Consider the following 25,000-nt stretch of genomic DNA (forward strand, 5'->3'; position numbering starts at 1 on the left):
TTCTAGGCATTCCAGTATCCAGCTGTGGGGCATTGAGTCATAGGCCTTCTTGTAATCAATCCAGGCAGTGCACAGGTTGGTCAGTCTGGTCTTGCAGTCTCGGCTGATTGTTCTGTCTACCAGTAGCTGGTGTTTTGCACCTCTGGTATTCTTGCCAATTCCTTTCTGTGTCCCGCTCATGTATTGACCCATGTGCCTGTTCATCTTAGCCGATATGATGCCTGACAGGAGCTTCCATGTAGTACTGAGGCAGGTTATTGGTCGGTAGTTGGAGGGGACCGGTCCCTTCTTGGGGTCCTTGGGGATCAGGACCGTCCGGCCTTCAGTTAGCCATTCCGGGTGTCTTTCGTTAACTAGCAGCTGGTTCATTTGTGCTGCCAGACGCTCGTGGAGTGCAGTCAGCTTCTTCAGCCAGTAGGCGTGAACCATGTCGGGCCCTGGTGCTGTCCAACTCTTCATACTGGAGACCCTTTCTTGGATATCTGCCACTGTGATGGTTACTGGACCCTGTTCAGGGAGGTCGCTGTGGTCTGCCCTCAGATCCTCTAGCCACTGAGCATTGCCGTTATGGGTTGCATCCTTCTCCCATATGCTCTTCCAGTATTGCTCCGTCTCCAGCCTTGGTGGTGCTGTTCTCTTATTGTTCCCTTGCCACTGAGAGTACACTTTTGCTGGTTCTGTGGAGAACAGCTGGTTTATTCTCCTGCCTTCTATCTCTCTGGTGTACCTCCTCAAGCGGCTGGCCAAGGCTGTGAGTCTTTGCTTGGCAGTTTCCAAGGCCTCAGGTATGGACAACTTGCTGTATTTCTTAGGCACCTTCTTTGTCGCACCTTTCTGCAACTCCGTTAGTTGGCTAACCTCCCTCCGTGCTACTTTGATCTTGCCCTCTAGCCTCCTTCTCCATGGAGGGTACTGCCCCTTGTGGCTGTTCAACTTGTAGCCAAGCATCTCACTGATCACTGCTGCCGTATTGTAGATCAGCTTGTTAGTGTCGGTAATCGTGGTTGTAGGTATTGCCCGTAGTGCTGCATTAACATCATCTAGCAGACCTTCTGAGGGTACTTCACGTAATCTTATATATATATATATATATATACACATATATATATGTTGCTGATGGAGTTCAAACAATCAGGCTATAGCTCTTTGGGGTCCTTAGGGACTAATAAAGCGCTATACAAATACAGGCCATTTACCAGTTTACAATGATTGAGGCCACAGCTACTGACTCATAAACAATTTCAGCTTGGTAAGTGTTCTGTGATGAGACAGAAACAATTTCAGTTCTCCAATTTCCTCTTGGCCAGGAGAGAAACGTCAAGCCTGTAATTTAAAAACAAGACTCAGCATGACAGTTTGATTGAGTTAAGTGCTGTGTCATAGACTTGGGGTCACATTAAGCCCACCTGCTGGATGCCATCTGGCTGGTATTCTTAATTAAGCTTTGCCCTATCATAGTACTCAGTTTGTCATTAGGTGGCCATTCTTTATTAGAAAAGAGTGGCAGCGAGAAGTCATTACATTTAATTGCCTGTTTTTAAGGAAAACGTGGAAGGTTGCTTTGTGAGGAATTATTGATGCCTTGCCATGATTAGAAACAGAGACATCTATGAAAAATGTATGGCTCTAAAAATATAATAGAATATACCAGCTAATTTAGAGTATTCTATTAAGTACACTATGATCCTGCTTTCCAAGACCACAAATGTTTTTCCGCCTGGGCCACCGTCCACTGTGAACACATGCACAATTTACAAAAATTGTCTGGATGTGACTTGTTCTGTTTCTAACTCACCATGTGGACAGTAAAGAGATCCTGACGATTCAGCATTGGAAGGAAGTAGGACCAGGCGGTGTTTTTTGTCTTTTTGGCATAGTCGAAGAAGATGTTCACCCTCTGATGGTTCTCCTGCGAGACAATAAAAATAAAACTTAATTGGATGAGCTCTTGGGTTGTGCACATGAATACTAAACAACTGACTGCCTGACAGACAATCTATTTTATAGGAACACAATATTTTGAAGAAAATTATCTAATGTTAATAGAAACGTGATTGTCCCGATGGCTAATGCCATTATTAAAGGTTTAATCAGTTTTCTCCAGTTATCGCTGTAGCTGCTGAGATTTTAGTATTAGACACCTATTTTCCAGGAATGCTGCAGAACCCCTGAGATTTCAATCACAACTCTCATCAGCCAAGCCTCCAAATATACCACTTGTGTGTTTAAAGATGTAAATCTCTGTTTTCGTTTTCAATAATTACTAACCCACGCTTGAGTTGATTCTATAATCCAAGCACAAGGGGGACCTTTAATAGTTTTATTTTAGCTTTTCTAGAAACTTAGCTAAGAGTGCTTCGAAAACCTAAATCACAAGTCTGTCTATGTGAGGGTAAAGCAATGTGACCTGTGAACCATTCACACCCTCTATATAAAGAGCATGAATCTCAGTATCTTTGTTTACATATATATAGATAGTAGGTTTGTACATGCATATTCCATTTGTCCCAGGTCAGTGGTTCTGTCTGTGTACCTGCAAGGTGTCATCAATCAGAGTCAGGATGTACTGGACCGTCTGCTCTTTGGAGATGTGAGCCATCAGGTTTAGAAAGGTCTTTGCACACTGGGCAAAAACAGAAAAAAAGCACATATGTATTTTAAAAATTCTGCACTGAACCTCTGAAGAGATTCAAGCTCAGGTAAACATAATGCAAAGCAGTGTGTCTGAAATAGATTGGTAGGAATTCAATTCACAGCAAGCTGCGATCTTACAGATAACAGAACAACACAAGCAAACACAAGAGCTGGTGCTGTCTTGTTAGTGATGGACACAGGCAGAAAATTTTTTATTTTTTTTTTTAAAAACAGGAAGTTGTCACATCAACAGTGATTAAAAAAAGACATGTAACTTCAGTAAAATTGCACAACTATGAAATGCTACAAAAAACTTTCAAGATTGCACGGTAAATGCTAAATTAGCACAGTGTTCAGCTGTCCAACTGCTTATGAAGGGAGATGATTAATGTTCATTGTTTTGATGTAATGCCCTCATTTATCTGAAATGGCATAACTAAGACTCCTCACTGTGACTGGTTTTTGCTTAATCTATAAGGCTGAAAATTTAATTTGTAAAAATGTGTATACACACACACACACACACACACACACACACACACACACACACACGTAGGAAAATATTTAGTATACACATCCAGAAATGCATACACTATTATATATTGTACATATATTTATTAGTTTCAGGTTGGCCATTCTTGTATTTTGCTCGTTTGTGTTGTTGTGTTTGCACATCTCTGTTGCTTGTGGGGCTCGCACACAAGAATTTCACTCGCATGTGCTGTGCCAGTGTGCCTGCACATGTGATGTGACAATAAAAAGTGATTTGAGTGATTTTGATTTGATTTGAAAACATCTAAAAGAGGTGGTATGAATTCCCTGAATGTTAACACTGATGAAGCACATAAAATGAACAGACAGTAGAAAAGGACTCTATACCTGATGCCCCTCATTGGTCAGAATGACTTGTTTCTGATCAGAGCTGGCCACCTCAAACTTCTTGATGAATTCACAGTCCTCTGTTGAGATCATTTGACTCCTAAAAAAATCATGACATGATTTCCACATTAATACAAAGCTAAAATTGGACAAATGCAGCACTCCTAATAATTTGCAGTCTGGCTTTTGTAGAGCTCATTCCACCGAAACAGCTCTTCTCCTTATTGTTTCTGTTATATCTGCTCCCTCTTCAGCACATTTTGAGCACTTTTAAGGACTTTTCTTTAAGGACTTTTCTTATCACTGCTACACACATATGTTTTCAGTATTTCTTTTTATCCCCAAGAGGTTTCTAAGATTCAGATCACGCATGGGGGCTTAGACTCTATTAAAAGTTGGATGGCTGACAATATTCTCCAACTTAATAATAAAAAATCCTTGTTTGCGCCTCTGAGATTTGAGACTAAAGTAATGGAAATTCTAGGTCCTCTTTCTATATCTTCTATCAGGAACCTGATAACACAACCTATAACTTTTGACTCAACTTTCACTCTGGATGCTCAAATTATACCTCTGGTTTGCTCTTGGTTTTACCGGTTAAGAAATATTGCCAAAATTAGGGATGGGTATCGTTTAGGTTTTATCCGATACCGGTGCCAAATCGGTACTTTTGAAACAGTGCCGGTGCTCAAACGGTGCTCAAACCGGTGCTTAAAGAATGGAGAACACAAAATTGGTCCAAAAACCTCTCATGTTCAGCTGTTTTTTGTAAAAATATAACAATGTTAGCCTTTTCTGCAGCTATGGGGCATATATGGTATCACTCTTGGCTGGAAGCAGTGCTTAAACAATGGAAAAAACACAAACTTTGTCCTAAACCTCTCATGTTTAACTGTTTTCCACTTTTTCTTTGGTCATTTTAGCCTTTTTAGCCAGGGTGAAGGGAGTATCTGCCATCAAACAAGAGGACAGCCGCATGTAGCTATGATGATGTTTGCTAGTTCACCTTACATGCATTAATGTAATAACGTGGTTAGCCTACTCAACGTAAATTAGCTACTCACGCAGAAAAGAACGGCTGCTGCTGCCACCATCATCCGTCATCATTTCTGCTACACTGGCAGGGCTAGGGGCCAGGACTCTCCTCTTCGTGTTTTTGGGGGATGTTGCATAACAGGCAACCCACCCGCAGTAGATGTGCTCGGTGTGAGGTCTCGCAGCAAGCTATCAAATACGGCGCATTTCTGGGCTTTTAAAAAAAACGCTACGCGTCGCCAGGTGTTTCATCGGATTTGAGGTGTTACCTCCTTTGACAGTATCACAGTATCAGCTTAAAGCACTTGTTGCAGGCTGCTGAGTTTGCATATTTTGCTATGAAGTACAGCCAGACTTTTGACCGCTTCGCCTTGGACATTTTTAATCTGTAGCTCTGCTCTAACAGAACGTACGTACCTGGCCCCGCCTACAATCCTCGGAAACGTAAAATGATTGGCTAGAATCTAAAGTGTATCACAGCTCAGGAAAAAAAAGCACCGAAATAAAGCACCGAAATGTGCGCTGCTTTTCGGTCTGGTTACTACCGTTTATGTCAGGACACCGGTACCCATCCCTAGCCAAAATGCCTTTATATCATCAAATCTGGACTACTGTAATCTATTATTTAATTCTAATTGTTTTATTCTAAGCGCTCACATGTAAAACCATTACTGATTCCACTGCACTGGCTTCACATTAACTTTAGAGTCTACTTTAATATTCCTGCTCTGACTTTTAGAGCTCTGCATGGACAGGCAGCAGTGTACATCAATGAACGTTTACATCCATACCACCCCAGCAGGTCCCTAAGGTCATATGATCAGGGCCCGCTGGCTGTGCATCACACAAGGCTGAAAATTAAAGGAGACAAGACCTTTTGCAACAGTTGCCCCAGACTCTGGAACGTTCTCCCACTGAGCCTGAGATTTGTGGACTTTTTGTGGATTTTTTAAGTTCTAGCATTTGTGTTTTGAAATAATTTATGATATTTATCTTGAAAGTTATATTTTAATTAGCGCTGTCAACGTTAATCTTGTTAAAATGACGTTAACGCCATAACCACATTAACGCAGCAAATCTCCGTTATGCTAACTGCGCTAACACTGTGCAGCCCCTAGGCACGGGGCGATTGCTAACTGAGATTTGCCGTGTTAATGCGGTTATGGCGTTAACGTCATTTTAACAAGATTAACGCTGACAGCACTAATTTTTAATTCTAAATACATTTTTAATTACTTGGTACTGTAATGTGTGCAATGATTTGCTACACTCAAACAAAGACACTCACTGGAGGATTGGGATTTGCTCAGTCACTAACATGATCCTTTGAATTGCAAGGGGCAACGTAAACAATAATGTCAACTGACCACAATATACCACATTTCCTAGTCAAGACAAAGCACAGCAGGTTCTGTAACGGTAGATGTTGTAAAAACAGAACAAAACAAAAAACAAACAAACATGCCAATAGTGTGACCACACTTATTCAAAGCTGAATTAAATCTGAAGATTTTTTTATGAGTCACAAATCATCCCTTCTTTACTAACACATGCTTGTTAAAAAGGAAGTATCACTCAAGACAATGAATCTCAGTCCAAGAAAAGGAGCTTAGCTATTTTAGATTACAGGACGTAGCCAGCACTAAGACCATTAAAGTATGCAGAAAAAAATAAATATTCATGAAGTGACAGCTCAGCTTAATAAGATTTTGACACACTAACTCTCAGGCAACATACACAACAACAACAAAAACAGAAACCTAGATTTAATTTCAGATATGTGGGGGCCACAAAGCAATATCGACAACTGGAGAAGATGAGACCAGGAAGCTAAACTTACACGTGAAAAACCTGCAGTCTACTGATAGCTACCATGAAAGTGGGTTATTTTTGTTTCCGATTTAGAACATGGTTACCCACTGTCTCAAAGCTGAGGCAACAGGGTTCAAATTCAATCTGGGGCCTTTCTGTGTGGAGTGAATGCTCTCCCCATCTCTGTGTGGGCTCACTCCAGGTAATCTTTCTTTCACTGTTCAAAGACACGCAGGGGGTTAGGTTACTTGGTGATTCTAAATTGTCTGTATGTGTGAATGTGATCATGAATGGTTGTCTATCTGTGTCAGTTACTGAACAGGCCAATCCCAGTGTTTGCGGGCTGCATTAATATGACATGCAAGGTTATGTCAGGTTACAACTGAATAACATTACATTTAAGGGTTTCAGAGGGGTTTACAGTCACGATGTACCCTACTTACAGCATAGATTTTCCATTAATGCAAAAAAATAAAAATAAAAATTATAAACAAACAGCAAAGAAAGAAAACCTTTGGATGTGGTGACAATGAAAGAGCAGAGAAATATATGTAATTGGTGAGAACAAAATACAAGACACGCCTTCCAATATAATTTAGCCCACTACAATGCAGATACCATAGCTCGAAAGAAGATACACATATAGTCAAACAAAATTATGATTTACAGTGTCTCCGAAAATCCAAATTGCATGCGATTTGTAAAAGAAGAATTCCTGACAGAACTGTTGTCTTGAATTACATTATTTTACATGTGTATATTACCATGAAGTACCGTTGTAATATGAACTTACTGAAGGTAGGACTGCCAGTTGACCTGATTGGCCCGAACCTCAGCTGCTTTTGCAGCAATGATGTTGGTTGGGACCGCAGCGTCCACAGCCCCGCGAATATCCATGTTGTATTAAATCCCTTACAGTATATGTCCGGATAGAGATCCAGCACCACCTTATGAGAAACAGATTCAAATTCAGTACAGTGACACCCCCCCTCCCCCCTTTCTTACCTACAAGCTGGAAAGTTGGAGAACCAAGAACAGAAACTACAACGCCTGGGTTTATGCTGTACTTGTTAATACTCAGTTAAGATGCTGTAATAGCTAACAGGGCTCGATATCTATTTATAAAGCTCTTAAGCGAGGGCGAAAGCTATTTTATAGCGTTATTCTTTCTTCGTGTGTGGATATATTAAACGTTTTCGTGCAGTTTTATTGTTTTAATTTAAATGGCTAAACGGAAAAACAAAACCAGCAGCAGCAGGTCAAGCTAGGCAACTAGCTTGCCCAATGTCACATCAAGTCATACATTTGTCTTCCTGAGAGCTGTGATAAAACAACTTATGACATAGCTTTTGGCACCAAGCTGTGCCTAAACTGTAGCCTAACACGGTTTGTACAAACAAATATGTCATTTATTAACGTCAAAGGCGACGCAAACATCGTTAGCTCAGAGCTAACCGATTGCAAAACAAGCTAAGAATGCTAAGATAAGCTAGCTGTGCTAATATAGCTTCAAAGCAATTCTGTAAAAAGCCCACATTATAACAGCTACACCGGAAGCAAGATTCAGAAACACACTTTTTGCCCGCTAAAAACTTAATCGATGCGTCAACGAACAACAGAGTATAAACTCGGTTAAATTTCTTACCCAGCTTCTGAGCTATATGAATGAACAGCTGACTGACTACAACACAGCGTCACGATCCGTCATGTGACAGTCAGTCAGTCACATGCACGCACTTCAGTGTGAAGTGCGGTCTTCAGAGCGGAAGAGGGTCAGCTTTTGTATTTTTGGATTACCACATCACCTTAGTGTAACAGTTAGGGAGAACAAGATGTAAATAAATGCCAAATAAGAATTACCTATAAAAAACGAATACAGAAATCCAGAAAGTAGCTTTGTGTTTAATGCATACGTACATTAACTACTAACTACTACTATTAACTACTTTTCTTCCTACTTTATATATTTGTTGTAAGGCAGTACTCGGGGGAAAAAATTATACTTTCTTTCTTACTGCGGTCGAAAGATGTAAATTTCTTTTTAGATTAGGCGTTTGTATTGAGACATATAGTGAGTTCTTTTTTTAATTTCCAAATTCAGCATATGTAAAGTATTTTAAATTACTTTCTCCCCAGTCATTATCATCAGTAATGTACTACCTACTTAATTACTTACCATTAATGCAACACTAACAACCCAGTAACATATGATACACTTTTGTTTTTCCTTATTGCAGTTTTGACTTAAGTGAGAAGTGGAGATTTGCACTGAAGGGAGGACCAATGAAAGTCAGTAGACAAAAGACAAAATGCATGTGTGCGAATCAGAGGGAGAAGAAAGAGAAGAAAGTTCAACATGCAAGGCGTATGGGAAATTAGATGAGGTAAATATTTGGGATCAACCATCCAAGTAAGTGCACGAGACAGGTGAAGAAGCATCTCTAGGCAAGGTGGAATGGGTGGAGATGAGTGGCAGAAGTGATTTATGACAAAAGGACAGCACCAAGAGTGTAAAGCAAGGTTTAAAAGTTGGTAGTGAGACTTGATAAGATGTAAGGTTTGGAGACAGATTTCCAATGGGAATGACCAGGATGGACACGAATAGAAATGAACACATTAGGGAGTCAGCTCAGGTTAAGTGGTTTGGAGACAAGGGTCAGGAGGCCAAGATGAGATGTTTTGCATGTTTGGACATGTGCTAAGGATGGATAGTGAATACACTGGACAAAGGATCCTGAATATGGAGCTGCCAGGCAGGAAGAAAAGAGGAAGACCACAGTAATGATTCATGGGCATAATCAAGTAGGACATGCAGGGATGGGCTCATAGAGGACGATGCTAGGGATAGGGTGAGATGGAGGCAGATGACCTGCTGTGGCAACCCCTTAACAGAGCAGAAGAAGAAGAAGACTTAAGTGTTATTATTAATGCACAACTTTCACTTTTAAAATACCATTAGTTACTCACAGTTAAGCAAATCCTGATCTTTACAGTAAAGATAAAATATTTCATTTAATATTCTTGCATATTGGTTTTAAATTACAAATGTCAACCCACTGCCATTTACCATGTGTTGATATGGGCCACTTAAAGAGTTTATTGTTCATTGCTTGAGCATGTTTTTTATGGCGTGGTCTGCTGGGGCGGCAGCATCTCTGCTGGGGACAGGAAGAGACTGAACAGGGTGATCTGAAGGGCCAGCTCTGTTCTAGGATGCCCTCTGGACCCAGTGGAGGTGGTGAGTGACAGGAGAACGGCGGCTAAGCTGTCATCCCTGTTGGACAACATCTCCCACCCCATGCAGCAGACTGTGACAGCACTGAGCAGCTCCTTCAGTGGGAGACTGCGGCACCCACGGTGTGGGACGGAGAGATTTCGCAGGTCTTTCCTCCCCACTGCTGTCAGACTCCATAATAAAGACTTTAACTGATCAAGCACACACATCCATACATATGCAATAATACTAAGTGCAATAATCCTTTCTGTCATCGTTGTATTTTTACTCAGTTGTATATAGTATTTGTATTTGTATTCTATTTTTATCTTATTGTATATTTATTTTTATTTTATTCTACTGTATATAGTATTTTATTTTATTCTATTCTGTACAGTTGTGTACTGTATTTATTCTTATTGTATTCTAATTTTTGCCTCATAACTTTTGCACTGTCCACTTCCTGCTGTGACAAAACAAATTTCCCACGTGTGGGACTAATAAAGGTTATCTTATCTTATCTTATCTTATCTTATCTTATCTTATCTTATCTTATGTTTTAACCTGTATTTCTTATTCAGTTTGCCATTGTATTGAGAGCTGTAGCCGAATTATTTATTCATTTATTCAAATTATTAACATATCAAGAAGATGTTCTATATCTGCCTATCTAAATAATTCAGGCACATGGTGGAAATTGGTGGCTCGTAAATAATTTATTACCCTAGTCAGTTGATAATATTTTGTCGTGGTTGCATTTATTACATTTCAGTTGACTAATGAAATCTAATAAACACAACCAAGACAAAGTTAAAAGCTTAAATATTAACACAAGAAAGTAGAATTTATAAATATAGACTGTAACATTTAAAATATTCCAGAGGATTGGAAATGAGAAGACACCAGCCAATCAATCACAATCAGCTTTGCTGTTGGCTGATGAGGTGTTTGAACTTTGTGGATTTGTGTGGATGACAGAGCACTAAAGTCAGATGAGAGCTCACACCAAAGACGTTAGATCTGTGTTGATCCATGCATGTCTGTAATAAGCACACAAGTATGACACATCAGAATCTTCTCAGTAAAACCCCTAATAAAAAGAGGCTGGCACCACTGTTGCCAGCAGATTGTATGCGTGCATATCAATAGCGTTAGACTTATTTTTGCTAAATGTTTCTTCTACAAGGTCCATTTAACAATTTCCATTGGAATAGAACTCAACATTTACAATCACAAATGATTCCAGGTCTACCACTAGTCCCTTCACTGTCCATCTAACTCAGACACTAAGACCTCCAGGCTTAATCTGGCCTAAGCTGGTGAGACGCACTAAAGCACAGAGGAATCAGGATTGCATCCACTGGGGACATTGTCCTAATCCCCTTCTGCCCTCTCCCTTGTAAACACCGTTCTCTTCGTCAGGGTCGCTCATGCTTTTCCCCACCTCTCGCTCTCTCTGTTGCAATGTGCTACAGAACGGATGCCGGGACAACATAGAGATGAAAGGAGTGAAAAGTCTGGATTTCTTATGATCTCAAAGAGACTTGAGCCTCACGTGGTGAGTGAGGCCTCATGGTCGGAGCATGCCATATGCTAGAGCGGTGAGGCAGTGGGAGATCAGGCCCACGTCTACACTGCGGGGGATCAAACGCACTAGGGCCCTGATGTGGCAGCGGATACGGAGACTGGTCCGGGCCTGTCGGCATGGTGCGGGGTACCCAGTCAACTATAATGACCCAGACCGAGAGGAACAGGAGATGGTGTGCCTTGAGGTATGGATGTGTAGTTTTTGTTTGTTTTTTTCTATTGCTTTTTAAAATTATTATTTATTGTTATATATAGCACTAATACTAATTCTACTACTACCATTTTATTTGGAGCTAATTTTCATGGAACTCATGCAGTCTCTCTAATTAAGTAAACCTAAAACTCTATAACAATTTAATACATTTTCCTCTGAATATATTTTACAGATTTTTCAACATGCTTAGCAGTATGGTTCTTATGTAAGACAGCGCCAATAATGAACACAAGATATCTAAATATTAACAGAATACTACTGTTGACTATTGTAATCCTCAGCAAATGAGACATCCTTCATGCTATCTTTTGTTGTTACGGCAACCAGATTGCTCTTGTAGCATCATCAGCTTTTTTTGCTTCATGCCAAACTTCTATTCAGGGATGCACTTCCTGTTTGAACGGAGCTTAAGAAGATTAAAAGATAGCGTGCCTTGAAATAGTGTGATACAAGTCATTAGAAATCTAAAAACCAAATCACATGGTCAGTCACACAAAAATGGCTGACAACCTGCATTAACATCTCAGTGCGATATTTAATAAGTAATGACCGAATCAGAGTGTTGTGGATACACTCACAGGCTTACAATGTGATTTTGCTTGGAGTTTGGCAACAGAATCATTCTCGGTAAAGGGATAAACAAAGATTTCCGATGGCTTTCTGTAGTAAGGAGAGTCGTGTTGCTATTCACAGTGGGGAAGGGATTGTAAGAGACATGTGAGGACAAGGGAGCTGTTTCCATAATGAGAAAGGAGTCAGTGGAGAACTTGTGGATGTTGACATCAATCTTAGAAAGCCATAAAAACCCTTCTCATGGTAGACAATGATAAAGCACTGAGTTACACATTTTCTATTAACATATACTGATGAGAGCAAGTAAGGAGTTATCTTGCCTTAGCAGATGCAGATAACTAACTAAAAAATCGGGGCTTTGTCAGTCTGTCACCGAGCTGCAGCAAACGTCTCAATCTGATTTCAAACCGTGGACACTGACGCGCAGGTTGAAACCTTCAGATCGCCAGGACACCCTGACGTATCTTCACGTCAGAATAACTCTGAGTCTACTAAGTCTATGCTCAGTCTGTCACAGTGAAGATCATTCCTGTGCAGCTTTTGATATCAGGCTATTAAAATGATCGACTATGGAGTTTATTTGATTTGTTTTGGATAATGAACTTCACCTTTGGCACATGGATACTTATTTTCTACCAAAAAATGGCTTGGCCCGTTGTTATCTTAGCAAGGTCCAAGGTCCAATGAGACCTCTTTCCATTTTGGTGGGTGGTTGTGACTGCTGGCGGACTCAAGCAGAGAATGATGCTTTCTGTGTTCACTAACTTTCTTGAGTCAAACTGAGCTACTGGTACACAGCACCGATCACTCTGTGTCCTTAGACACTTCAATTCAAAGAGCGAGAAAGAAAAGGGCCTTCCATTCCTCCTCCAGGTTCGGCAGAGATACAACAGACAGTGTTCATGGAGCAAGGCAACAGAATTGATTCGCAATACATGAAAGAATAACAACCTGAGCGAATGTTCCAGCAGCGTTCACATTAATGCAAATGAACAAAGATGTGAAATCAAATTAAAATGGAGAAGCCAAGACTGTGCTTACTTTCTGGCATTGGGAATAGACATACATATTCTATACAGCAATGCTTAAACAAGTTCCCTCCCAGTTTATTATTTTTATTTATGTTACAGTTATTTACAGTTACTTATTATTATGTTGTCCCATGGTGACCTCCCGTCTATGAGGATGCACACCATCCCCATATTAGTGAAAAATAAGTTCTTTAACCAAAATTCAAAACATCCATATAGACGAGAATGCATTTTAAAATGCTTTTCAGTGCTTTTCTGCAGTTGGCTTTTTCATAACAGGCATGAAAACCTTTTGTAATCGTGTTCATGTGCTTTTGTTTGTGAATTTTATACTTGCTTTTGACATTTGTTTGATATGTTGTATGGTTATAGGTTTTGCTTCAGGCTCATGTTTATTCATAGATTCCTTTGCATTTTATTTCATTGTGTGTAAATGCCACCTGCCAATAACCACAGATGAAAATAACCACATGGCTAAATCTGGCATAACTGCATGATGGGCATAAGTGGTCATGCAAAAGTACATTGTACCTTTGAAATAAACTTAAACATTAGCATATGAGAAATGAAATGTCTATGACTCGATTCAGCTCCAGAGATCAGCACAGGCTCTGAATGGACTGTAAAACTCAAAATTACAAACAAAATTTTCATGACATTTAAGAAAGCGGATCCAGTATTACAGGATGTTGCTGTGCACAAAGCTACAAAATTATTTGTCCTGCAAAGTATTAAAAAATTATCCTGAAACAAATTTATTTGCCTCTAAATAATTGTGCTGAACTGGATCCCTCTGTGACGTAGCTGTTACGTAGATAAAGTGATGTTAAATTTAAAAGCAAAAGAAGTGATGAATCTGTGACTCAGTTACAATAATTAGCAAAACTGATTTGGCATGATTAAACTGAGTCTGACATTTAGAGTGCAAACAGCAGAGGTGGGACCAAGTCATTGTTTTGCAAGTCTCAAGTAAGTCTCAAGTCTTTATCCTCAAGTCTCAAGTCAAGTCTCAAGTAATGTCAGGCAAGTCAGAGTCGAGTCTCAAGTCACTGGTGTAAAAGTCCGAGTCAAGTCACAAGTCTGAAACTTTGAATTTCAAGTCCTTTCGAGTCTTTAAAAAGAAAAAAGAAAAAATAATGTTGCAGTTATGCTAAATGTAAATATTAGACCATGTAATTTTAAAATCTGTGTTTTTCTCAACACATGACAAAATAGTGAACTTAGAAAATATACACAAATTGTGAAATTGCACCTCTTTAAAATGCAGCTCAATTAAACCTAGCTCCAAGAATAATTTTCACCGACAGTTCTGAGATAAGCTGCATGTTAAAATCGCATGACAAAAATATCATACACATTAAAAAAAACTGTATCACCAACGTAGCCTGGACAACATTTGCTAGTTAGATGAAGTCAGCTATCTCATCGTAGCATATTTATATGCATATTTATAATCATACGGTTCTTGGAGTGAGTGCATACACTCATGAAGTTTAGTAACTTCAGGTCACTGCAACAAGCCCAGGTACAGTTTACCGACGGATGGGTGCAGGACCTTGAAATGCACCGTGTAGAAAGTAAAGACCATCGTACGTATCATAAGTTTACCAGTCTCACAAATTGTCGTCATAAATACACATTCATTAACCGTTTATTAATAGGACCTTTGAGCTCAACGGTAATTAATTAGTAGTGGAAATAATTTCTGGTACCCATCACAGAAATGTAGCAGTGACAATAATATTGTATGCTGTAATCGTACTGGGCAATTAGTGATACAAAAAACCTGTTTTATCCTGTGAATAAAAGTATATGTTTTTGTCAATGTACCATAATAACAGAAGCGAAACGCAATATTGTGTCAGGACAATTCACTATTTATGCACAATAAATAAAGGAGCATAGCGCGACAATTTCTGTTCAGCGCCAGACTTGCTTGTAACCTATATCACTAATTATGTTATGAAAATGACGTATTAACTACTAAAAAACACTGACCTTCGTGTAAATGCTTGGAGCAGACTAACCTGTGAGCTGGAGTGTTCTGGGATGTTATATTTGATCTTTGAATGGCTGCGATCCAGGCCATCCGTCGCGTCTTTGTTACTTCGGAAACATGGCTTGAACAATTTCTCTTCAACGACGTAATCCGATAACAACCGATCTCTTTACCCGTCGGCTTCCCGTGGCTGTCATGCGACCGGCTATTGCAGTTAATAATACAACGGCTTCTTGACATTTTTGTGTTTCTTTTTATCGCTGTATAACTGATTTCAATTGAAAGCCTGCGTGCGCTAGTACCGCTTGCCACGAGTTCCCAGAATCCTTTGCGGTTCTACCCGTGAATGACGTCACATTTTCAATCTCTATATAATATGCATGTTAAATTTTATATTTGGGGTAAAATATCAAGTCTTTTCAAGTAAACCGGTTCAAGTCCAATTCAAGTCCCAAGTCATTGGTGTAAAAGTCCAAGTCAAGTCACAAGTCTTAGAACATTTTTTCAAGTCAAGTCTAAAGTCATAAAATTAATGACTCGAGTCTGACTCGAGTCCAAGTCATGTGACTCGAGTCCACACCTCTGGCAAACAGCAATTTGATCAACACACTTCAGGGGAACAGAACAATTCATTACAAAACAACAACAAAAAAGCAAAAATGGCAAGTTAGATTCAAAGAGAGATAAAATTATATTTGATTGATTGATTTGATTGAACAGCTTCTCACAGATACCATGCATGATCTCTTGAAGTGTTTAAGTTGGTAACCATAGACCGTCTCCAGAACCTACCTGCATATTTAGCTCCAGTAATCAAATCTAAAGTTCATTCTGTCTCCCTTTAACCCACACAATGACTTGAATCACTTTAATCACCCACTGAAAGATTCTATTCATCTCGTCACACGGCTCTGTCGTCCTATTCTCCTTTGTGACCTTGTGTGTTCAGGCAAATTCCCACTTCTGCTCGGCCTTGTGCCATCTGAGGAAGTGTGTGTGTGTGCGTTAAAGCATACACCCACATAAGCATCATTTATTGCTTGTGTGTATGTGCATGTGTCAATCTCACAGGGCTATCTGTGGGTCTAACATGAACACAAGGGGAGGTGTTAAATGAAGTGCTGTGGAGAAAGTCACATGATAACATCTCGGGGGTAATAAAGACGTGTCAGTGCTCTAAGTGCACCCCGGTTGAGCTCAGTCACAAAGTAAATAATGTGAGCAGGAAACAAATTCACTCTTTGCCCCCTTTTTTGATAAAATAACAGAACAGATGAATGTCTGTTTCCCAAGTGGAGCCACTGGCAGTGTCATAGAACAGTACTGGGTTTTTGCAGAAAGTGTAAGAACAGTTCTCCATGGAGTCTCCACACTCACATTTTGTACCACTTCTTATACCAGAGTGGAATTGGTGAGATTATTTTTTAGGGCACCAGGAGGCATCTTGACTGGCAACATGGCCCCAAAAGACACCGCACAAAAGCTCTGGTGTAAATTAAGAGGAATAAACTGGGTGTGTTACACTTTAGTTCTGCAGAAAAGACAGGTATTGTGGGCACAGTGCCACCTGGTGATAGTAAAAAAGCAATACATGGCCTATAGTCAAAGCAAAAGTGTCATTAATAGCATATAATGGATCACACTGAAGATGTATGAAAATATATTGTACTGCATAATTATACACTGTAATGCCTGTGCACATGTGTAAAATGATCAGGGAAAACCAAGTGAGAGCTCATAACACTCCAAAAAGCTTTCCATGTTGAAATCCATGGGCACACTTTAAGTCATCAGGATGTGGTGTCTTCCTATGTTGTAGATGGACGGAGCACATCGTGTTAGTGCCGTAGCTCAGTCAACCTCCAGGTGGCAGTGTTGTCTTTTAGAATAACACGGGTCGCAGGCCTGTGCTGTGGATTAAAACACGCAAGTCTGATAGATAATACTCTGTAAAGGAAAGGAAATTAAGGGGGAGGATAGAGGAGGAAATAGAAGCCTATTCACTTATATCCAAAAGAGACAATTCACATTGAAAGGATTTAGAGGTAGAAGTATTGCAACAGTATTCAAATATATAGTTTCGTCATCCCTCCCCTGTTTCTGGTTAAGCCTTTAAAGCGTTTAAACAAATATATTCTCCTGTGAGCGGATAAAACATACCGTATGCATCTGAATTTGTGCATGGCGTATCCATGCGTTGAAATATGAGCTCCGGGGTTTCTCTCACGACGTAATATCACACTAAACTTCACAAATGATTTAACATTAGTTGGCAAAGTCATGCCATCCTCCTGCAGGGTTTAGCTGAACGCAGTGGTGCACTTCATTAGCCGCTGAAGGTTTCAGCACCACAGACAGCGACTTCAAGCAAAGCCTCACTGGCGCAGTCACCCCGACTAAAAAGTGTTTTTTCCCCCCTGGTATTCTTGTTAAATATGTTGAGATTTTTTAATAGCAGCAGCGTTAAGTTTTAGGATGTTTTATTAATTTATTGTTTAGATACCTGGTACGAGTTTCTAATAAACTTGCCTCACGCAGTTATTCCTATAATGGTCTCTTACTGGAGTCTTTCAGTACCTGCTCAGCAAACCTGTGCCATACTGTAAGGTTTTATGCTCTTCGTCGGTCTACTACGAGCTTGAGAGAGGGCGCATGCGTACTGACTTGAAGCAGCCGGTTGGGGGGGGGGGGGGAGCCTTATGTGCCATCGGATGTAATCAAGGCAAAGAATTACCTCTTCTCGCTGTGCATACATGGTGAAATTGTAAGTACTGGTAGAAAAAGCGATGTATCGTTGCACTGACATGTTGTGAGCGGAGCGTTTGAGGCCGTTTCATGGGTATTTTTTTCTTTTTTCTTTAATGGCATGTAACTATCTAGCTGTACAGCGGGCTTTTAACGGGTCTAGGCAGTGTCTTTTCGGTGGTTGTCCAGGGCGATGAAGCTCTACGGTTCTTCGTGGTGGCACTTCCCATTGATATGATTCGCGACTTGCTAATGCAATGGTTTCTGCTGTGAAATCGCCCAGGGGCCATTAAACCTCAGTGTCGTCCACGTTTATGCCGCTGTGAAGGAGAACAGCGGTTTATTTGGCATTATCATGATTTATTCTCTGAATTGATACGACCACCCCCCCACCTCCTCCTCCCCCCATTTCATCGTCTATGGCTGTTGAGTCGAAGCATAGCCTACTGCAATAGTGTCAGCTTTGAAGTACCCGAACACCTAACGCGTAAAATATGCCATTCGGCAAGGCGCACGAAATCTGCAGCTGAAGCCAGCTCCGAATCTGAGTGAGAACACGGATCCATTTTAGAAATGACCTAACGGTATTGTATTCTCTGAAGGATGTGATAGAGCGATGCTGCGGTTATAGATTTGCAAGCTGCGCCTTCAGCCCTCCCCGCCACCCGTGGACCAAATCTCTAGACATTTTTTAAGCATCATTTCTTGTGTCAGGTAGTGGCCGGATGATGCCGACAGCTTTGTTACATAAATGATCTGACAGGATTTGGCAGTGCCTGACCTGATGATGACACATTTGTTAAAATCAGACAAGAAGTCATTCTCTGAGCATAGCCTGTCTGTAGTCTATAGGCCTACACACCAAGGGGATTCTGATGAATACACTACAGACCTATAGTCACAGTAATTACTCATGTACATGATAAATGTAGCCCAGAGGTTCATGACAATCTGAGCTTGTCAACTACAAATCCCTCCCCACTCCCCCTGAAAAAAGGCAAATATTTTCAATATTTGCAAGTGTATTTAATTTATTGCTCCACTTGGATTCAGTGAGCATTGTAAATCTTTTAATGTGGTGCTTTTACAACAAGGCGTTCACAAATTTTACATGTTGGATTACAGATATCGAACCTATGGTCTAAAATCCATTCTCTGTTTTTTTGGAGTGTGTGAGAGAGCACACAGCCAGTTTGAGATTAGAAAGACTGAAATGTTCTTGGCGGGTGCGTATTTGGCAGCAGGCAAAACAAAATCAGCAAAGTGTTACTCCATACTTGTTTCCTCAAAACAGCATTCCTTTGCAGCGAGACCTCTGGGGATGCTGGCACATGCTTCGACCAGAAAGCATCAGCAGCCCATCTAAGAAACAGATTGGTGTCAACCTGTGAGGCAAATCTAAATAAATTTGATGAAGCTGTCCTGGTGAAAGTACCAGGGGGAAAAATAGACTCGTGATCAGGATTTCACACTATCATCAGCTCTACTGTCAGAACACCCAGTGATGCCCTTACTACCCTTGTTACCCTGGGACTGATTTGTATCACATGAATGCATTGCAGGCCAAGAGATTTTTCTTACAAGACAAAATCTCTGTTGAATACTATTTCTGACATGAACAGTCTGAACTCAGCGCCTCCCTCTCCCCTCCCCTCTGTCTATAGCCCATGGGATCAGAGCGGATGGAGATGCGAAAGAGGCAGATGTCGGTGCAGCAGGAGTCGGCAGCGGGGGGAACTGCACCGGCCCAGCAGGACCAGCCGGGCCAGGCTAACCCACGGGGCTCGAATGCATGCTGCTTCTGCTGGTGTTGCTGCTGTAGCTGTTCCTGGTAGGTGTTTCCCCAACTGAGAAATCACCAATTGTGGCACAAACATGGCCGACATTATTGCACACAAGGCAGGACGCTCTCAGCTACCGTGTCTCAACCGCAGGATTCAGCTTGTGCTTCATGGGCTTGACATTTTTTTCTTTTTTTTTTTGCGAATCTGTATCTAGCAGCACCGTGACAACAACGAACTAAAGATCATGCAGGGAGTGCATCTGCTGGGACCATTTCACAGTTTTAATAAGCCCATTAATTGTCTTGATTTCTGTAGTGTTACTGGAAATTTAGAGTTGGAGTTGGAGTAAAAATCAAAGTAGTTGGCAAATATATATTTGACTCTGTAATTTTCTGTAATTGAGTACAGTACAGGAGCATATTTAAACGATACTGACATATGGCTAAAGTTGCAAGAAACTTTTAAACTTACAACTGAACCTCAAATATTTTGGGGGGAAAACAAACTTTTTTTTGTGAGGCTGTTTAACCTTTTTCTGATAGGACAGTGGCCTCAGGGTGGATTCAAACCCAGGTGTTCTGGATTAGTTTTACAGTATAGGCGTCTCCTGCTTAACCCACTGAGATAAATCTGCACCCCTATTTGGAAACACCATTAAATGAACTATTTTCATTATATAAGAGACAGTTTGCAAAAGCACCGCCATGCTGGCTTTGATTTAGAACCCAGGAGTGGACAGCCCACGAGAGGCGTTTGTCCAGTCAGTTTCCGCTTGGTGTTTGTGCCGTTGTAGGAGGCTAGGAGGGAGCTCATCTGTCAATCATTTATCATGACACTATTTAGTTGCTGCCCATGAAGCGTCCAGTACTTGGAAAGCAGTTGCAATGCTTCATGTCCAAAGATATCAGTGCAGCCACGTAACATCGAGCACACTCACACGATTTAATAAACGGCGGTTAAATGTGTACATACAGAGAGAGTGCATACAGCAAATTACAAAGTAGGTTTTCAAGCAAAAATGACAATTATTGGTCTCAGCTTCTTCTCATTATAGTTAACTTTACATGTTTGTGATCACGGCTGTTGGTTAAGTAAATCAAGCTACATGAATACACACTTTGGCCTAGAAGACACATTATGACGTGTCATACACAGTAGAAATAATCATTACTTGATTTCATGCGCACATTCACTCTGCGTGGACTTGTGCATGACTTTAAAGGCCGAATATGTTGTACTACATTTAACTTGCACTGCATATAAATTATTGATGTATTTGTTTGATTAATAAATATACTAATAAAGAGCTTCTTTGTAAGCACACCTGCTAATAAAATGGAGGAAAGCTAAATGTATTCATAGTAACTGTAATAGTATAAAATTCTTATTTCGCACACCAAGTATGTTTATATGTCTGTGTTACCATTAGGAATGAAGATCGAGATGATAGGAACCGAAAGGCATCTTATGACGTCAAGGAAGGGACCACAGACTGTGAAGACTGGTCAGCTTATATCGCTGTACAAAAATGTGTTTTGATTTTTTTTTGTAGTTAAATGCATCCTCTTGGCTAAAGGCACTCTCTCGCTTATTCTGCACAGTCCTAAGCCCACGTTGGAGGAGGTGCACTCATGGGGGCAGTCGTTTGACAAGCTGATGTGCTGTCCAGCGGGGAGAAACGCTTTTCGACAGTTCCTTCGCACTGAGTTCAGCGAGGAGAACATGCTTTTCTGGCTAGCCTGTGAGGAGTTCAGGAAAGAGACCAATAAGAGTATGATAGAGGAGAAGGCTCGGGTCATCTACGAAGACTACATCTCCATTCTATCGCCTAAAGAGGTCAGAGAGCTTTGATTTAATCGTTTTGCAAATATTAGCGACCTGTTCGAACAAATACTGAAAGTATGTGTGAGTGTGAGGGCGCATCTAGAACATCTAGAAACAGCAGCACACTCCTTACATATTGAGCTTTAAACATCTAGTGATATAAACTGTTAGCGTTAGGCAAAGGTTAGCCATTTCCCCCTGACTCCAGTCTTTGTGCAAAGCTAAGTTAACCAGTTCAAAGACTGTATATAAAAGATGGATGCAGCCTTTGGCTCTGAGTGGCTAAGAATGAAAAAATGACCCTGTTTCTTTCTTCCTGTTTGGGCACTTTCTTAATGGACTTCCACTCTTAATCACTAGTTTAGATTCTTTTTGTTATACAGCATGGTGTTCATTTTGTAACTTATTGTCCCCTTGGGGAAAATATCAGTACAGAGAATACAGAACAATAAGCCACTACTGCATGATTGTAAAGGTTTCTTGGTTTTACTGGTGTGATCCATGCCTTGAATAAGCCTGCTAGATGGTGACAGCTGCTAGATGGTGACAGCCAAAATGCTCCACTGGAGGCTTCAGTGAGTGACTGCACAGAGCCCTGGTCCATCTTTTCTTTACAGTCTATTAGCTTTCAGGTCGTCATCAAATTTTCAGTCGTGAAGCAAACAGTGACATTTCTCAAGGTTTTGTCGCACAAAAAGAGCACACGCTGTTCTTCCCTAACGGGCTATTCTCTCGACTCCCAGGTGAGCCTCGACTCCCGTGTGCGCGAGACGATTAACAGGAACATGCAGGAGCCCACATCGCACACCTTTGACGATGCCCAGCTGCAGATCTACACACTAATGCAAAGAGACTCGTATCCCCGCTACATGAACTCCCCAGCCTACAAAAACCTGCTCAACACCCTGTCAGAGCAGTCCCCTGAATCTTAGGGTGGTGATGACCTGTGATCTTTTAACTCTCTTTACCCCTCTCCCAGACCTTACCCCCCTTTTTTAAATTTTTTTCTTTGTATGTTCAGTGTAGGATTACATGAATCAGGCCTCGGGCCTGTCCCCTCCCAGGGATCTCAGCGCTATTGTGATCTGCACCTGACTGAAGACACTCAGGTCTTAAAATCTCCCGAGGGCTTGACATCACAAGTACTGCTACAGATCAACAAAGCAAAACACTCCAAAGGAATATGAATACATTTTAATTCTTTTGTTTTTCTTTTTCTTTCTTTTGATAGAAATAATCTATTTTATTTGTGTTCAGAGTTTTTTATGGTCTGTTGTTTTTTGTATGATCGTTTGGGGGGAAAATGATTCCTACTGTAGACTATATATTTATGAGTTTGTAAATAGTAAAAATGGAATTGTGGGTATTTTATGTGGAAACGCCTGGCTCTATTTCCTGCGTACAAAAATCAAAGCTCAAGTCAAAGGCTACACGTTAGCTCTACTTGCAGGCAGCTTTGTGGGGTACTGTACTGATTTTACCTTGTTTTCACCCCGTTTGGTCCCCTAACCTCACACTTCAGTACCTGTGACAGCGACTTGGCAACTCCAGTTCATGTAGAACCTGTGCGTGATTGAGAAATACTGTAAGCGTGGTGATCAGTGAAGTAACAGAAAGTGACAACAGCTCTTGTCACGGCGTGCAATTCGTTTCCTTAAGAAACTCAAATCAACGATGGAAGGGTGTTTTAACTTTTGTTACTTGAGCTTAACCACAAAAGATTGCCTGTCTAAGATGTTTATTTGAATTCAAGTGTTATTCACTGCACACCTCATAGGTTTATTATAGTTTTACAAGTGTGACATAAGTAATTCTATTTACCAGATGAAGTATTTTTTATTTATTGATGTATACAAACAATACAGAAAAACAAGTACAAATCATATTTAAAGTCCTGTGATGGACCAAACTCTACTAAGCTGTCAAAAGAACTTTAAATAATGTTATTTTTAAAGAGTATATGGCTCTGTTTTATAGGTCTGTAATTTCCTAATAACGTTCCAGAAGGTTTCCTTGAAGGTACTCTAATTTGAGACTAAATATAAGGAAAATTATTCCATCATTTAAACCCAAATAAATATGAATTCCTATTGTTGTAAGGCCTAAACAGCTGGAATGGAATCTGTTTTCACGCTGAGAGTAAGAAGATTTATGATGCTCTTAAGTTTTAAATCTAAAGCTTTTCATTCTCAATTTCCGCTTAAGTATTTGCTCGTATTTATTTGACTTTCTTCTCAGGCTAACTAGACTTTATTCAAAGTCATTTCTAGGGAACCTTCTGGAATACACTTTGAAATTACCAAAAAAATCACTATTTAAGATTACATAGCTCGTCTATGATATATAATTTGACATGATTATCAGTGACAGTAGGTTTCCGGCCAGCTTAGCAGCAACACCAAAGCTACCATGTAAACTGTGCTCATACGTTTTATCGAGAGTGTTTCACTGAGTAAAATTGGAGTTGCCAAGTGTTTAATACTTTTATGTACTCTAATAGTTTCAGTTGAATTACTTTGTTGCCTCACAAACGTGTCACTCAAAGACAAGATCCTCACATGGGGAAGTGCCTTGACATTCAGTTTTACGACATCTTTCTCATGGGCAGCGGTTACTTTCAAACGCTTGCCGTAAGCGTGGTTACTGGAGCGTGAAGTCAGTTTACTGGAAATTGTCCCTTTCATTGGCCAAAATATTAAGTGTTTTGTCTTGATTTCTTAGTCGTGACTACATCTGTTCACTTTGGTAGGGCAGAGGCTGACGACAGCACATGTCAAACAAAGATTGGCGGACAGGCCGGTTGATCTGAACTTCTTACCAACCTGCGTGCAATCTGAGTTGATGGGTTCACTGCGCGGATCAACCTCAAAACACAACCTAAGCCAGTGGTTTGGAGTGATGCCTATAAATGTTTCTTTCTTTTCTGTTTACTATATGAAATGTGTTATTTTGCGCTGAGATTACTGAAGAATACATTTTTAAAAAAAATACGAATAATGTGAATGTTTACAGTAAATGGTTGATTTTTTTTTTTTTCTGCTACTCTTCGAGAAAATAATGACTTGTGGGCATTTCGATTAAGATAAAATAAAGCACAATAATTTTACTGACTCTGGAATGATTTAATCAGCAAACTGCATGACACCAATATCAGTAAAATGTGTCAGGAAACGACTTTAATAATGTCCTAACAGCAAATTCAACCAACTCGGTTCACTGATAGGAATGGAAGAATTCTTTCAGTACATCTGCCCCTGTGTAAGTTTGAGCAGTTTAAATTCATGATTCTTTTAAAAATAACGCAGATCAGGTGAAATCCTAATTAAGAACATTTAAAATCAAAAGTAATGAATTCTGTGAACTCCTTGAAATACACGGTAACGTTCACATGAGCACAACATGTCAATTAGAATTAAACAAAAACACTTTAATTTAAGTGCGCAGAGGATTGTAGCAATATGCAGTTACTTGTGTACTATTTTGAAATGCTTTATAAACTTTGAAAAGTTCATACTCTTTCACAGTACTGTGCAAAGGTCTTGAGCCGCATCTTCAGACAGTATAATATTTTTTTTTTCCTGAAGGTCTTTTAAAGTTTATCTTTGAGAATTAGCTGCTTTTATCTTTTAAGTTTTTGTTTTGTTTGTTTGTCAAGCCACTTAACCCTGA

General features: G+C 40.2%; 2 protein-coding genes across 5 annotated transcripts in view; one reads left to right on the forward strand and one right to left on the reverse strand.

Moving 5' to 3' along the window:
• The window catches only part of atp6v1h (ATPase H+ transporting V1 subunit H), a 36,208-nt gene extending 28,096 nt beyond the window's left edge, over positions 1-8,112 (reverse strand). For both annotated transcript variants that reach the window (XM_082513865.1, XM_082513864.1), the window contains exons 1-5: positions 8,006-8,112; positions 7,154-7,307; positions 3,514-3,613; positions 2,534-2,623; positions 1,796-1,909 (exon numbers count right to left, since the gene is read on the reverse strand). In XM_082513865.1, coding sequence (XP_082369991.1) covers positions 1,796-1,909; positions 2,534-2,623; positions 3,514-3,613; positions 7,154-7,257 — 408 coding nt within the window. In that variant the 5' untranslated portion in view covers positions 7,258-7,307; positions 8,006-8,112. The remainder of the gene's footprint in view (positions 1-1,795; positions 1,910-2,533; positions 2,624-3,513; positions 3,614-7,153; positions 7,308-8,005) is intronic.
• Positions 8,113-10,944: 2,832 nt separating this feature from the next.
• On the forward strand, positions 10,945-24,441 carry rgs20 (regulator of G protein signaling 20). 3 transcript variants are annotated; one of them, XM_082512246.1, is made up of 6 exons: positions 10,945-11,346; positions 19,388-19,554; positions 20,937-21,011; positions 21,109-21,343; positions 22,075-22,264; positions 22,353-24,441. In XM_082512246.1, exons 1-5 carry the CDS (start codon positions 11,158-11,160, stop codon positions 22,261-22,263), a joined length of 855 nt encoding a protein of 284 aa, XP_082368372.1. In that variant the 5' UTR covers positions 10,945-11,157; the 3' UTR covers position 22,264; positions 22,353-24,441. The 3 variants fall into 3 exon arrangements, with proteins under 3 accessions (XP_082368372.1, XP_082368371.1, XP_082368373.1); XM_082512245.1 differs by having other exon boundaries at positions 22,075-24,441; XM_082512247.1 differs by lacking the exon at positions 10,945-11,346 and adding an exon at positions 17,670-17,742 and having other exon boundaries at positions 22,075-24,441.
• Positions 24,442-25,000: the final 559 nt, after the last annotated feature.

Source organism: Aulonocara stuartgranti (genome assembly GCF_965226115.1).
Source record: "Aulonocara stuartgranti genome assembly, chromosome: 18".
Taxonomy (NCBI): domain Eukaryota; kingdom Metazoa; phylum Chordata; class Actinopteri; order Cichliformes; family Cichlidae; genus Aulonocara; species Aulonocara stuartgranti.

Excerpts from the sequence above, each read along its gene's own strand:
- rgs20 (XM_082512245.1), top strand. The coding sequence starts at position 11,158 with ATGCCATATGCTAGAGCGGTGAGGCAGTGGGAGATCAGGCCCACGTCT. Across the intron at positions 21,012-21,108 it reads ACCACAGACTGTGAAGACTG|TCCTAAGCCCACGTTGGAGG; the intron begins GTCAGCTTATAT and ends TATTCTGCACAG. Across the intron at positions 21,344-22,074 it reads CCATTCTATCGCCTAAAGAG|GTGAGCCTCGACTCCCGTGT; the intron begins GTCAGAGAGCTT and ends CTCGACTCCCAG.